We start from the raw sequence: 14,275 nt of genomic DNA on the forward strand, positions 1-14,275 counted from the left end.
TTAACAGTAACTTTGTGTCATTTAATGTTTAATAATGACTGTGCTTCACAACTGCCTCACAAAATTCCAGAAAATTTAGCAGCCGGCTCTCGCAAGCCAGCGCATGTTGGCTCTAGCACCGTGCATTAGGTTTTCGTTTTTCTGCACCCCTGGCCTGGACCTTGGAACCCCATAAGCATTGGAGAGGAAAGGGGTCCATTCTGGGAATTAGTCAATCAGATGTTGCCTCACTAGAGAATAAAAGGGGGATGATCCCCCCCTTCTGCAGGGTTCCCCAGAGCTGCTCTGCTGCCCCTCAACCCCAGGGACTGGGGGTGTCCCCTGCCCCCAGGGGACGGCAGTGGGACAGATGCCAAGAGAGCTTTGCGGGCCGGCCTCCTGACATAGCCTGCACTTGCTTTCCTGGAGGGTCACAGCGTCTGCTCTGGAGAAAAACATTTTCATATTTCAAGTGTTTATCTCTTCAGCATTTGAGTGCTCAGAGAGATTAATATCTGAAGATCACCATGGCCTCGGGCAACAGGAGAGAACACTTACCCTCATCCCAGCCTTAATCACCCTCCCCCCTCTCGTTCACTGCAATAATGTTTAATTAATATAATGAGCCTCCTGCACGTTGGAAAAAAAATACTTATTTTTATAACCCAGCCTGGATTTTTCATTTCATTTCCTCTCCTTTGAGACCTGGCCCAATTAATTGGTTGTTTTTCCCAACCTCCACTTTGTATCCGAACCTAAAGAAGGTGTGCGGGGTATGCGTCCGCGTACATAGGCCTAGTGTGTGGGGTTACGGGTGTATGTGTGTATACATTAGCATATGTGTTTCTTTCTCAAGGTGTTTGTGGGTTCTGTGTGTGTGTGTGTGTGTGTGTGCACATGTGTCAGTGAATATGTGTGCGCTTGTGTTTGTGTACATGTTTTCCATGGGAACCTCTGAGTGTGTGTGTGTGGTTGAGTGTGACTGAGGTGTGTACCGGGAGTGTCACGCACGCGCCTACGCACTGCGTGAGGGGGGGTCTGGGGGCAGCTCGGTGGAGGTACTTGGAATGAAGGGATCGAGACGACAGCATGGGGAGGTTTACTGGGTCTTACTCAGGTTCTCCCTAAAAATTTGGCCTCCTGAGCAGATGTTCTCTCGGAGGCCAGCCCTGTCCGGGCTGCAAGGCCACCAGTTAGCAGCTGACTCTCCCCAGAGAGCTCCCATCACTGTCCATCTGAGCCTGGCCTTCACCTCGGCCCCGCTGCCCGTTCGCCCCCTCCGGCCCCTGGCCTAGGCCTCGCCCTCACCTGAGTGGCTCTTCTGCCGCCCTGGCTACCGGCTGGAAATTCTAGCTCTTGTCCTCATTCCAGTTGATTCATTACACCCTGCGGTTTGGGAGGGCTTTCCAGAGCAAGCTCGCAGAGCGGGCAGAATTCCAGCCGTGGGCTGGCTGGATGGGGACAGAAAGAAAATGAGGGCCATAAGGAACTGCTCCATCTAATGTTGTTTCTCCCTGAAGATGCTGAGGAGGAAAATAATTATTTTCCTCTTCCAGAGGAATCCCTGAAATTTGAAAAAGTGGCCCTTGTCACCTGTTTCCAGAAAACGCAATTCGTACTGTTGGTTTCGGAACCCTTCCTTCTATCCTCGGATGATTTTAAAAAGCCACTTGCTGTATTTGCCGCTTTCCTTCTCCTTGCAAAGCTCAATATGGGGCTTTTAGCAGGGGAGGATAGAAAGCCCTTTCTGTTCAGGGTGGTCCTTTCTTTACAAGAAAGGGGGGGGTGCCTGAGGGGAACAGTCAGGAGAGAGGAAACAGCTGTGCCTGATCAGGGGCAGGCAGATGCTGGACCTTCCCAGTCAAAGCCAAAAGCCCCGTGTCCCCCACACTTCGACACTCCACAAAGAGGAAACACTCTTTCAGAGAAGTGTGCCATATGTTTCACCCCCTTAAGGGATAGCCACGCAGAAGTCATTGCCTGTAGGAAAGGCGGTGTCTCCATGGAGCGTGGAGGGCATCGGGAGAGCCAAGGGGGGAGGAAAAGGACGACAGAAGAGCCATGTTGAAATATCCTACACAGCCTATTTGCTTAGAAGTGTCTGTGGAAACAACTTACATGCCTCAGATATTTTCTGATTTAGTTCTTTTCTCATGTTTTGTTTTGTCTTTTTTTTTTTTTCCTTTCAAGTCAGCAGTTAGTTCTGTTCTTTTGGCCAATGGTAAGAGTTGCTTAAGGCCGACAGGACACCCACTGGTTTCTTGCCACTGTTTTTGTTTTTCAAGATAGTCTTTCAAGCCACTCAGAATCCCTTCTTTTAGCTCTTTGCTTGTGGCTTAGAAGCCAGGACTGTGCTCACACCCGCCCCTGGGAACCCTGTCCCGAATTCAGTAACCCCTGGTGACTGCAGAAGAGCTCAGCCCCATGTCCTCTGAGAAGCCGCTGTGCCTTTTCTGTGCAGCTACAGCCTCACAGAAAATGTCTTCCCTTGTGGGAACTGTAGTATTTTCCAGAGACAGTCTCAAGTGTGATGGTCGTAAACCCAGTTTTGAGGATGATCAGATTCACATATTTCAGGGACAAGGTAAAAACTCGGAGATGCTGTGGTGAGTCTGTGTGTCTAGAGCGTGTTTAATGTGGTAGCTGCTAGCTCTTTTAATTTTACTTAATTACAATCGAATACAGCTATAATTTTAGTTCCTCATTTCAGGGGCTTGGTGGCCATGATGTGTCAGACGGCGTGGTTGTAGACCATGGCCATCAGCACAGGATTGTCTTGGTCAGACTGCGTAGACGTCTTAGCATTGAGGTGTGCGTGATCTCTGGGGTCCTTGCTGATGCTGCTTCCCCACAGAGGGGCCGATGGTAGTGTAAACCAAGAAGCAAGTGATTAGGTGGGTGTACCTTCTCTGTGGTCCCTTGGTGGGAGTGTCCGGTGCCAGCTACTTTTGTCATCGGGTCATTCAGCCTCAGTGAGCCGCCATAGTAAGGGAAGCAAGTAGCATAGCGTTAGACGGGGTAGGAGCTATTTCATCTGACCAAAAGAAAGTAAAGACTAAGTAATATCAATAATAGTAATAATAGTAGCAGTAGTAATAGTAATAGTTACGGTTACTATTATCATCATTATTATCAGGATCGAGACAAGAAGACTAGACAAAGAGCGCACCATGGCAGGTCCGCTTCAGAATCCTCCAGTGTGTGGGCTCCCTACGTGTGTGCTCTCTTACACGTTTGTTGACCTCGTGAAGTACGGTGACAGGATTCCTTCACTTCAATCACTCCAAATCGTGGACGTGAAATACAGGAAATGGGCAGGGTGCCGGCTGGCTCCGCCTACAGCTAAGGCAACACTTGGTCTCAGAGTTATGGGTTCATGCCCCACATTGGGCTTGGAACCTCCTTAAAATTAAATAAATAAATAAATAATTAAAAATTAAAAAATAAAGCGGGCAGTGCCTGTTTGGAACAGTCCACCATTACCAAAAAACAGAGCTTTGGCAGCTCAGCCCTTCCGTGTTTATTGGCTTGAGAAAGCAAAACCTTCACTCTGGATTCAGAAACAAGCTCAAGACACACTAAGAATACAATGTTCCGAAATACTGGAATTTTGCTAAGGGTCGCTATTCCCCCCAGATGTCAGTGGGAGAGTTATTAATGTTATCGCGGGGCTGTTTTGATGCACATCGGGCCATTTATAAACTCCATGGGAGTAGAGGACCAGGACTGTGATTCACGGGGGCACAGGTGCCTGAGACTCTATGTGTGTGTGTGTGTGTGTGTGTGTGTGTGTGTGTGTGTGTGTGGTGGGGGTCCTGGGAGGTAGATGGTTGCAGAGAAATGACAGAAGAGAACTGAGGAGTGAACTTGCTCACGATAGACTTGTTATTTGGCAGGGAGCTAGTTATGACTCTGAATGAAAAAGCAAATTCTCTGAACTCAAAAGACCTCCCCCGTAGGCAGCAAAGGATCTGGACTCTGCGTTGGCATTAGCTTGGGTTGCTGTTGGAAAGAGGATGAGGTGGCTTAGAGGGGCAGAGCCACTGCTCATACACAGACGAGACCTTCTGGGGCTCAGACTGTGGGAGGCAATTAAAGACCAGGAGCAGCTTGGCTACAGGAAAGCCGACATTCAAAGAACACCTTCAGCTGGAAGAGAGAAGCACAGAGGCCCTTTTTTAAGGAAAATAGGAAGGCAAATATCTCTGACTTTATAGAAAGACAGCAGTGAAGAGAAGCTATTATTCCTTTTTTGAAATTTTTTAATTTAAATTCAATTTAATTAACACACAGTGTATTATTCGTTTCTGAGGTAGAAGTAGGTGATTCATCAGTTGCATGGGACACCCCATTTCGAGTGCCCTCCTTAATGCCTGTCACCCAGCCGCCCCATCCCCCCACCTCCCTTCCGGCAACCATCAGTTTGTTCCCGGTAGTTCAGAGTCTCTTACAGTTTGCCTCCCTCCCTATTTGCCTATTATTTTATTTTTCCTTCCTCTATGTTCGTCTGCTTTGTTTCCTTTTCTTCTGAAAGTCCTGATTGGCTGAGTTCCCCAGCAGCGTGCAGATTGATAACGAAAGGGCAGATGATGACAAGGCTGCTACCGCTGCAAAACCTTCATGAAAGCGGACACACAAAAAAATAAAAAATAAGTTAAAAAAAAAAAAAAAAAGCCAGCTCTGGGAAGACTCCTGCAAAGACCAGACCTGACACCTCCAACGTCCACAAAACGGTCAATTGTAAACCTTGAGAACATCCTGCTGAGTTCATCCAAAGTCAATGTTTCCCTTAACAGGTTGTTAATTTGAGGACCTTAGCAGAGATAGACTGACCTTGGGAGGCCAGCCGAGGGGCTGACTCATGTTTTAAGCATGACCTATACAAAGAGATTACATCTCCTGCAGCACTAAATATTCTCTCAGATGGTTGTTCTAGTAGGAGGGCAAGATGCTAGCCAGGAGATGTGTGTGTTGGACAGATGGTGCGTTTGGCTTTGTGATAGCCAGGACGATCGGGCTGGTGATTTACTTCAGGGTTTGGTAAGGTGTGGACACGACCGAGTCCATGCTGTTGGGCCGAACAGTCACGTGCTCACACAGCACTGCTGCAGCTGAAGCCAGATGTGGCCATAAATCGCCAGGTAAGACATCAGGAGATCCTTTCTAGAGACAGCGGCAGGTTAAAATGGCTAAACGGCCCTGTCCTCTGCACGTCCCCGCTGCCCTTTTGAACTCCTATTGTTAGTTCCCATATGATTATTTTTCCTGTGTCATGGGCAACGACAGATGTTTTGAGTCAAGAACCTAGCAAAATGCCTCCCAAATACGTCAGGTCCAGGAGGAGAGGGATTGTATCTCTGGGACATTAGTTCTTCATTCTCTTTCAGCAACTAAACATATTTCCTTCCTATTGTCTTTTTGTTGGAAGCTCTCCATGGCCGGCATCACTGCCATCAGCTACGAGTACAAGATGGTCTCCAGCAGGCGAGCTTGTTCTTAGCTGGTCGATTGTCATGTTTGGGGATCTCTTAACAACCCAAAGGGCTTTTCCTTGAAGTCCAAGTCAATGGCTAAAGGGGCCCACCTGTGCCATCCCAGCCCGTTAGTTGATCATCAGCAGCCATTGCGTGCTTACAACTTCCTCTGTGTGCGGCAGGGGTAGGCCATAAACTAGAATGTTCTACGGGAACTCACAGCACATATATGGGTGCCATGACTTCAAAGAACGGAAGCACTTTGCTTAGAAGAGCATTAGTATAGACCTACCCCCATAACTAAAGCCCCCCCAGTGTGGGCATTTAAAGAGGCAAGCGTTGAGTTTCCTGAGAAAATGAAGACCCGGGGTCTGAATTCTTCACTAGTGAAAAATGTTTCCAAGTCAGAGGACAGAAATTGGCTGTGCTCTATCAGGGATAGAAGGATGACGTGAGTCTCAATGACAGCAGGAAAACTTAAAACTGAATTTAAGAAGTTCCTGACAGTTAGGGTTGTGATCCAGAAAACACATTGCCGATGTGACCTATGGAAACTTCTTCTCTGGAGGATTGAAAGCAGAGGGTGGACAGCTGTTCTGGGGACATTTTCAGCGTGGTTCCTCTGGGCAGCCAGGCTGACCTGATCTAAACTGTCTCTTGAGATCCCACTCTCATTCCAAAATCATGTTGTATTTTATTTCATCTACTATATAGTGGCAAGAAATACATGTGGTCAACAGCACATTATGCACAAGTCGGGGCTGGCTGGTTGCAGGGGTTGGAGCGTCTTCACTGACCTCCAGCCAAACCATACTTCCTCGTTAGTCTAGGACTTGTCTTCCCAGGTGACTGGTGCTTTTTTGACCCTTTTTCTTTTCTTTAAAAACAAAACAAAACAAACAAACAAACAAACAAAAAAACAAAGGCAAGCATAGGAGTCAGTGTGTGTAGCGATAGTAGTAGTAGTAATAAAGACCAGGGGTTTTAATGAGCACTTACTATGTCCCAGTTACTGTGCCAAGCATTTTGCATGGCCTGTTCCATCTCCTTCTCCTCACAGCCCTCTCCAGCAATGTTCTTATTATACCCATTTTACAGACGGGGAAACTGAGGCTTTAAATGATGGGTGAGCATCAGACAAGGGGTCCAGCCCAGATGAGCGGCCACGCTCTTGGCGATCCTGCTCACTTGGGTGCCGCTTCGCTCCCTAGCCGCCGTCTCAGACACATGGCTTCAACACTCCACACCTCCACCTCCGTTTCCTCTCCGGTAAAATCAGAGAAAGCGGTGCTTGCTTCCCCAACCTAGATTTCCCAGGGACGATCACGGAAGAGAAAGCAGGCGGCATTTTTGGCGCCAACGCTGGCCCACAGGAGGCGCTCAGCCAGCACCAGTTCTCTTGCCCCCGCATTTCCCGTCCCTTCCCTGGGCCCTGCCTGGATGGAGCCATTCCTCCCTGACGTCCTGCCTCCAATCAGGCCCCTCTCAGTGACAGGCAGGGAGGTTTTGCGGCTCAGTGTCCCTCTGACTGATGTCTACTGCTAATTCCTTAAATTTACATATCATCTTTCTTCCCTCAAGCTCCTAGCACTTAGCAGACAAGTGGGGCACAAATGATTTAACTGAGTGAAATTCAGAGGCCCGCTTGTCTTGATTCTGCAAACTAGTGGATTAGCTTAGATGTCAGCACTGAATTATGATCCTTCAGCTGCTCGTGCTTAGCACGCCACCAGCATTAACTCCCCGGTCTTCCCGTGGTCCTTTAAATCATGCGGAGCGATTATGGTCTTATTGTGAGAGCGAGAGCAGGGGTGGGGCGAGGAGGGGGCCGGCTGGTATCCGGGTGTGGCAGCCTGGGAGACCTTTGGCCTGGTGGGGCCCGAAGTTTTAGCCACAGGATGGTTAAACGGAACAGACCCGGATAAGATCCAGCCAGTGCGGCTCTCTCCACCTCCACACACATTTTACTTACTAAATTCTAACCATTATGCTATGAATCCCCTGCCGCTTAAGAATGTAAATTCACACAAGTGACAGTATTTCTGCCAAGCAATTTTCAAGCAGCAAATGGGTCTTATTTGTGAAACTGTGAAGGAAGAAGGCTGAATAATAAGTCTCTGAAATCTGGTTTCCTTTCTATCTGAGGTGGAAGCAGTCAGGGCTTGGAAATTACTGGAGCACGGGAGCGTCTGGGGGGTATGGGGGTTCTCACTGGTGGCCCCACGTGCGTCCCCAGGTCACCCTGTTATTATCAGCTCACCTCACCTTTGAAAGGGCTGTTGGTTCAGGGCAGTGGGAGGGAATTGTGAAGAGATGATCTGAATCTGGGATTACCAAAGGCTAGCTGACTCTCCCTCTGTTCTTGGGTCTTGAGAGAATATCGAACCTCATATCGTTCCTTCATCCATGGGTTTGCCAGTCATTCATCTGTGGGATCAAAATTTTCTTGAGTTGTGACATATACAGGGAGAAGCAGCAGAGTATTAACCCTTACATGTGTAAGCCTGGGATTCTCTCATCTAACTGGAGCCATGGGAAAGACACCCACGAAATGGTTAAATTACAGCACAAGGCCATGGGTGGTTACCTGCTGAAACGCATGAGAAATGGCCTCAATCTTTTTAAAAATAAGGTAAGATCAGTGGTGCAGTCGGTAAATGCTTGAGTTGTGGAGAGAAAAGAGGCGGTAGCTGGAATGTGCCAGAATGGGTAGGAGAAGAATTGGCAAAAGAGGTGGGAGAGGTAGAGTTGGTAAGGGGTGGGGGGGTGGCAGGAAGGAGACGTGGAAGCAGGGGCAGGTGTCGGGGGTGGAACCCAGTTTGCCTTGAATAGACAGTGACCGATTGCCCACACGCTGGGTGGGCACCTGGGCATAGCTGAAGTGAAGACCCCACTTCTGGGAGGCGGAAAACCCGACGTCAGGTCCAGCTGTGCACCTCACCACCCTCTCCACGTTGGACGAGCCCCTTGAACTTTACTGACCTCCGTCTCTCCGTCTTGTACAAATAACATTCAGAAGATAGGGCTCTCAAAGGCATTTAGGAAGGATTAGATGAAACAATGCTCGTGAACGTGCTTTGGAAACCTGCAAAGCATTCTGCAAATGTGACTTAATTATTATCATTAATAATGGTAGTAATAGGATCTGATAGGAGAAGGCGTAAGTTTGGAAGATCTTGGAGCTGTCTGGTTGCGGCCCCTGTGTCTCCTCCCTTGGCAGATCACCGCCTTCGAAATTTTTGCTGTGGACCGCTGCCTAGTTATCTGCGCTAACTCTGGCCTTGAAGGGCTCTCCTGAGCTGGGGTATTAGACATGTGGTTCTGGATGGTTAAGGAGACAAACCGGAATCCCAACTATGCATCCTGAACTGGTCTGATTTGACTGCAAGGGAGGGTAGCTTTTGGTGCAGTAATCCTAGAGAATCTAACTGGAGAGACTTGGGGGGCAGGAAGGAGGGAGAGAGATGGCTGTGGGAAGGAAGGAAGGAGAGGTTTGGGGGCCAGTGATGGGAGGACTGCGACATGTTCCTTCTTGCTCGAACAATGATGTCAGCCGGAGTGGCAACAGCGAACCACTGGTCTAGAGAATAACCCTGTTGATTCGGGGCTCTGGAGTCCTTGCCTGTTCTCCCCTAACAAGCCCAGGATGTTCACAGTCCCTGGTGAATGAGAAAGCTGGGTGCGCACATCTCAGATTAACGGGATTCTAAAGTGTTTGAGGGGCTGGCTGTGTGGTATGAACATGCCCCCGCCACCTTGCGGAAGAGTTCAGCCTAGGAGGTTTCGGGGCCAAAGGAGGCAGTGAGCTCGTCAAACGCCACCCTGTGTTCTGCACAAGAGGCCGGAATGCTCCTGTGCCTGTTGGGTTTGCAGGGACAGGCCCCCATACCCCGGTCTGCAGGACGCGGTCTGCAAATGGCAGCAAGACCTCCGTCGTCTGCACTGTGTCTGATGTATTTACAAAGTAATCAGCCAAAAGGCCCATCTTCCAAAGCATTGGGGGTGTGAAACCTTGATTTCCCACCCAGTGTATATTGTCTATTAAACGCATAGCCCTCGTTAGTGACGATGACTGCGCCCGTTCTCGGCGGAGCTCTGTTTGCCTGGCTTTCTGAAAAGGGCCAGTTCTGGCCTCCTTGGCCCAGACAGGGAAGGAAGTAGTACGTCCAGCCGCCCTGGCTTGAACCCCACCCCACCACAGCCAGCATCCCTTCTTCCGCTTCAGGTGGATGCTGGCTTCTGACAGTCACTAGAGCCCAGGTATCTCCTAGTGGCACGGGTAGAGACAGACGGTTTTAAATGTCTTCCGTTTGGACAGTGCCCAGCCGAGACGACAAAGGCTTGAAGCACAAGTCGCCTGGCCGGGATCTTCCGCAGGTCTCGCCGCCGCCTCGCCCCCTTATAATCTAGTCCATTAGGCAGCATCGGTCCTTTGGGTGAGCCTATGGCGAATAAGATGCGGGTCTGGCATCTTCGAATCTGGGGGGGAAGACAGACACAGACACTGCCAGCCAAGACGGAAGGCCAACCGCACCAGGTGCCATCCGCAGACAAGACAGAGAGAGTGACATGGAGAAACGGGCAGGAAAGACCAACCCGACATACAGGCTCCCGAAGAGGCTTCAAAAGGAAGCCGCTTTTGAGCCAAGCTCGGAAAGAGCCTTGAGAAGGAAGCACGGGGCCTGGAGAACAAGGACATGAATAAACAAGACTTCAACCCCCAAACTCTGGTTCTGGCTTTCCCGGGGCGGGAGGGCACAGCCTCAAACTGGTCTCTCTCCCCAGTGTTCACCGGGACCCTCTGGGTTTCTTTCCTACAGATGACAGGAATTTCTTGCGGCTGCAGAGCGACGGCCGGAGAGAGGGCCAGTACGCACGGCTCATCAGCCCTCCCGTGCACCTGCCCCGAAGCCCCGTGTGCATGGAGTTCCAGTACCAAGCCACCGGCGGCCACGGGGTGGCGCTGCAGGTGGTGCGCGAGGCCAGCCAGGAGAGCAAGCTCCTCTGGGTCATCCGCGAGGACCAGGGTGACGAGTGGAAACACGGGCGGATCATCTTGCCCAGCTATGACATGGAGTATCAGGTAGGGTGGTGATGGGCGGCGGGGGCAGGTACAGAGATCCAGGGGAATCTTTGTGATCCAGATTTCAAGATTTCCCAGGGCTGTGCCCATTCATCATTAGGGAACGTGGTTAAGCGCCGCTGTTTTCATTGTGTTTCTCACATTGCCATGGCAACTAAATGACACTCTTATTTGTTATTCAAAATGTGCCTATCTCTACACCCAGACTTGGTTCTTTGTTCCTCCTATTGCCTTTTATATTGCTGAAATCTTCCCAACAAATGTTTCTTCTCTCCAGTTTAGTTTAGATTGCTATCAGGTAGCCTGACAAAGGGACCCAGAAGCCGGGGAAATAAACACACACCAGACTCCACATACAAGGCAGGAAGCCTGCCGAGCCCCCTCGAGCTCCAAGGAGAGGACAAAATCCTGCCAGACCCGCCCTGGGGCAGGTGGGCGCATAGAAGGGACCGCCGCTGTTTGCACTCAGTGGCCCGCAGACCCGAAAGGCTCCTCAACGAGGGGTTCCTCTCCCCACAGCTGCAGGAGCTGGGCTCTATTATCTCTGCGCCACAGAGCGAAAGACTGAGGCACAGATGGGTTTGCGCAGCTGTGGCTGAGGCTTGGGTAGGAGTAGGCGCACTGTGGAAGAGGTGACTGAGAACCAGCCAAGGCATTAACCTGCTCCTCCCCAGACAAGAAGCAGCAACAGATGGCTGGTGAGGCAGCCAACTGCTCGCTCAGCTTGCCAGAGGACATGTGCTCGTCTGCGGAGAGAACCGGGGAGGGTGAGTGTGAGGAATGATTGAAGACCACGGAGCCAAGGGCCTTCAGCCTGCAGCCTGCACTCGCGCTGGAGGTTATAAGGGGTCCTGGGCTCCGCCCCACCCTGCCTGCATTCCCATTTGTAAACCTCAATGCGCTGTATTGCAAGGACCTGTTTGCATTTTTGTCTCACCCGCCAGATGGGGTGGTTCCCTGGGCAGAGGGTCCGTATGCTCAATTTTGCAACCACCCTTGCACCTGGCACATAGTAGGTGTTCAGGCAAGTATTGGTGGAGGAGAAAATCCTTTCCCTCCTCGTTGTAATAATGGAGATATAAGACAATGTTATGCCAAAGGCAGTCCAAACCCAGCACACTGTGTATCTCACCTTACTCCCATCTGTTACGTCCTCTGTGTTTCCAAATACCTGGATTGGGCATTTTGAAAGATTTATGGGAAAGAAAACTCAGACATGGCTAGGGACATTTCAACCCTCCTTTAAACATGTCTTGATTCTGGTCCTTTTAATCAGTACCTTCCAGTTACTGGACAACAATATCCACACCTTGTTATATATATTTTTAATCCCTTTAGATATGCATTTGATTCTTTTTAAATTAAGATTTCAAGTACTGTAGCCATGTGGTCAACAGATGTGTACCAGGTACAGTAATACACACACACACACACACACACACACACACACTTTAAGCTGTGGCTAACAGAAAATTGGAAATCTTTGCATGGTTTGAACCAGGGAGCTAAGTTAACCATGGCTCTTGTTCTCCTGGCTTCTAGATTGTGTTTGAGGGAGTCATAGGAAAAGGACGTTCAGGAGAAATTGCCATTGACGACATTCGGATAAGCACTGATGTCCCACTGGAGAACTGTATGGGTACGTGAATATCTGTCTCTTTGTGGTTCTTCCAAATAAGACACCAGGGGCGGGGATATACAAGAGGAGGCAGCACGCCATTTTCAAACCCAGTTGAACCCAGTGGGAGAACAGCTACAGTCCATGCAGGAGGTGGGCTATGAATATCGTTGTATCTTAGGCTGCATTCGGGATGGGAGGGGTGTGAAACGAGGGGAAGTCTTCTATCTCCTGTTCCCATTCAGAAATAGACAAGCATTAAGTATACAGAGACTCAGGGTGCCAACACCCCATCATCAGACTCCAGCTTTTAGCAAAGAAAATGCTAGAGAATGAGAGCAGCTGCCAGTCAGAATTCCATGCTGCAAGGGTTTGATGTTTTTAATGGAAGCCTTCACTGGTGAGCTAAAATAGTACATGTGTTATATCAAACTGATAACACGATTACCCACGTTGCTCCTGTACATGAATGAATTGCAGGGCAAATGATGGCAGGTGAGGTAAAATTTTAGTTTCCTTTGAAGCTAGTAGCTTCAATGCCCAGGATCCCAGAGGTGTAAGATTAAATACCGCAGGCCAAGTGACCAGCACAGGAAGGACACCGTGATTGTCCCTTTGGATAGAAGTGCTGAGTAGACAGCCCACAGAAGATGCACACATCCACCCATCCAGACCATCTCCCAGAGCGCCATGGGCATTTCCAAAAGCAAGAGGGAATTCTGAGAAGGAACAGGACCTGCGTTACTCGGCATAGTGACTGTGATCACTTTCTGAGTGCTCTTCTTGGCACACGGGTCCTGGATGTGTGTGTGCCCCATGATGTCAGAAGCAGCTGGGACCACCCCAGCCCCTTCAGGCCCCGGGCATCTACGTGTAATCCAGGCTCCGAGAAAGTAATCAGTGGTAAATGACTGATTACAATGCTTCAGAGACCCATTGCTCTATAAAGTCCTTTTTGTTCCAAAGCAACTTTAGGGTTCTCCCCCCGCCGCTGCCAACCCCGGTGATGCCAATGTGTTAGACACAGTCTCGAGCATGAGGAGACATGGGGACACTTTCCATGGGGTATTACAAAAAATCATCTTCATTATACCTTAAACCTGCCCCATTACTTCTACCCCTTATCTAACTCAATGTTTTTTTCTTTTTTTTCCCTCCAGAACCCATCTCAGCTTTTGCAGGTGAGAATTTTAAAGGTAAAAAAAATATTTTTTTTTTTGTATGTCTTTTTGTTCCACCCATGTGATGTGAATTTGGTGTAGGGGAGGCACCTCCAAACTTGACAGATCTCTCAAGAGAAAACAGACGCCACACCTTCCCGCCACTAGATGGCACCAACAACACCTGTAGATTCCAGGAAAGAGGATTGAGATCTTTACCGTCTCTTGTTTAATTAAAGTTTAGAAACCTATAATAGAGACAAATAGGTTACAGATAAACCTTTCAGCCTTGCATTGTCCAATGGGGAGCAATGAGGCTGAAAATGCTTGAGCGGTGAGAAAGGAGAGGCTGTGGGAGAGACTGAACAACAACAAAAATCAGTAGTAAATTAAAAGTGAAATGAGGTGGCAATGATTTATTTTCGCCCGAAGATGGTTTCTTCCCAGCCGCAGGGCACCAAGGCAGCAGTCTCAATGAATCCGCAGTGAGGGACAGTGCGGGCAGTTTGGCGAGGGTAGAAAGTTAGGGAAAAGACACGAGGAGCTATGATCCTGCGGAGAAAAAGTTGCCGAGTTCTGGAGCCGGTGTCCGGTGAAGGGAACAAGGAGGCACATTTGCCGGCTGGAGTTAGAGCATTTAAATACAGGACTGAAAACCAGAACAGGACATTTTCTCCCTAGTAAAGAGCAGAGCAGAGAGAGAAGAATTGGGGACCTCATGGTCCGGCCATGGGTGGTGGTTCCCCTCCTGCCCTCCTTGCTCTCCAGTGACTTGGCACCCATGCAGTTCCCACCCAGCAGGCCAGTGCCGAGTGTCTAGAAGCCTGTCCGAGGGCTTCAGTTCTGTTGGCCGGGGTGGCAGACCACACGCCCACACTGCCCCTCACCTGACGCCTGGGGTTTTTCATACAAACAGTTGCGAGACCTGCTGTGCCCTCTTCACCCCTGCTGGCCTTTACCC

At 49.5% G+C, this 14,275-nt stretch overlaps 1 protein-coding gene across 6 annotated transcripts in view; it reads left to right on the forward strand.

The window, feature by feature from the left end:
• Positions 1-14,275, forward strand: part of LOC111158395 (neuropilin 2) — a 111,097-nt gene that overhangs the window by 70,363 nt on the left and 26,459 nt on the right. For 3 of the 6 annotated variants that reach the window (XM_022520510.1, XM_022520593.1, XM_022520833.1), the window contains exons 13-15: positions 10,274-10,536; positions 12,079-12,175; positions 13,315-13,350. In XM_022520510.1, coding sequence (XP_022376218.1) covers positions 10,274-10,536; positions 12,079-12,175; positions 13,315-13,350 — 396 coding nt within the window. The remainder of the gene's footprint in view (positions 1-10,273; positions 10,537-12,078; positions 12,176-13,314; positions 13,351-14,275) is intronic. The other 3 variants (XM_022520426.1, XM_022520673.1, XM_022520752.1) reach the window with 1 other exon arrangement.

This window comes from Enhydra lutris, unplaced genomic scaffold (assembly GCF_002288905.1).
Source record: "Enhydra lutris kenyoni isolate GAN:26980312 unplaced genomic scaffold, ASM228890v2 scaffoldscaffold1, whole genome shotgun sequence".
Lineage (NCBI taxonomy): Eukaryota > Metazoa > Chordata > Mammalia > Carnivora > Mustelidae > Enhydra > Enhydra lutris.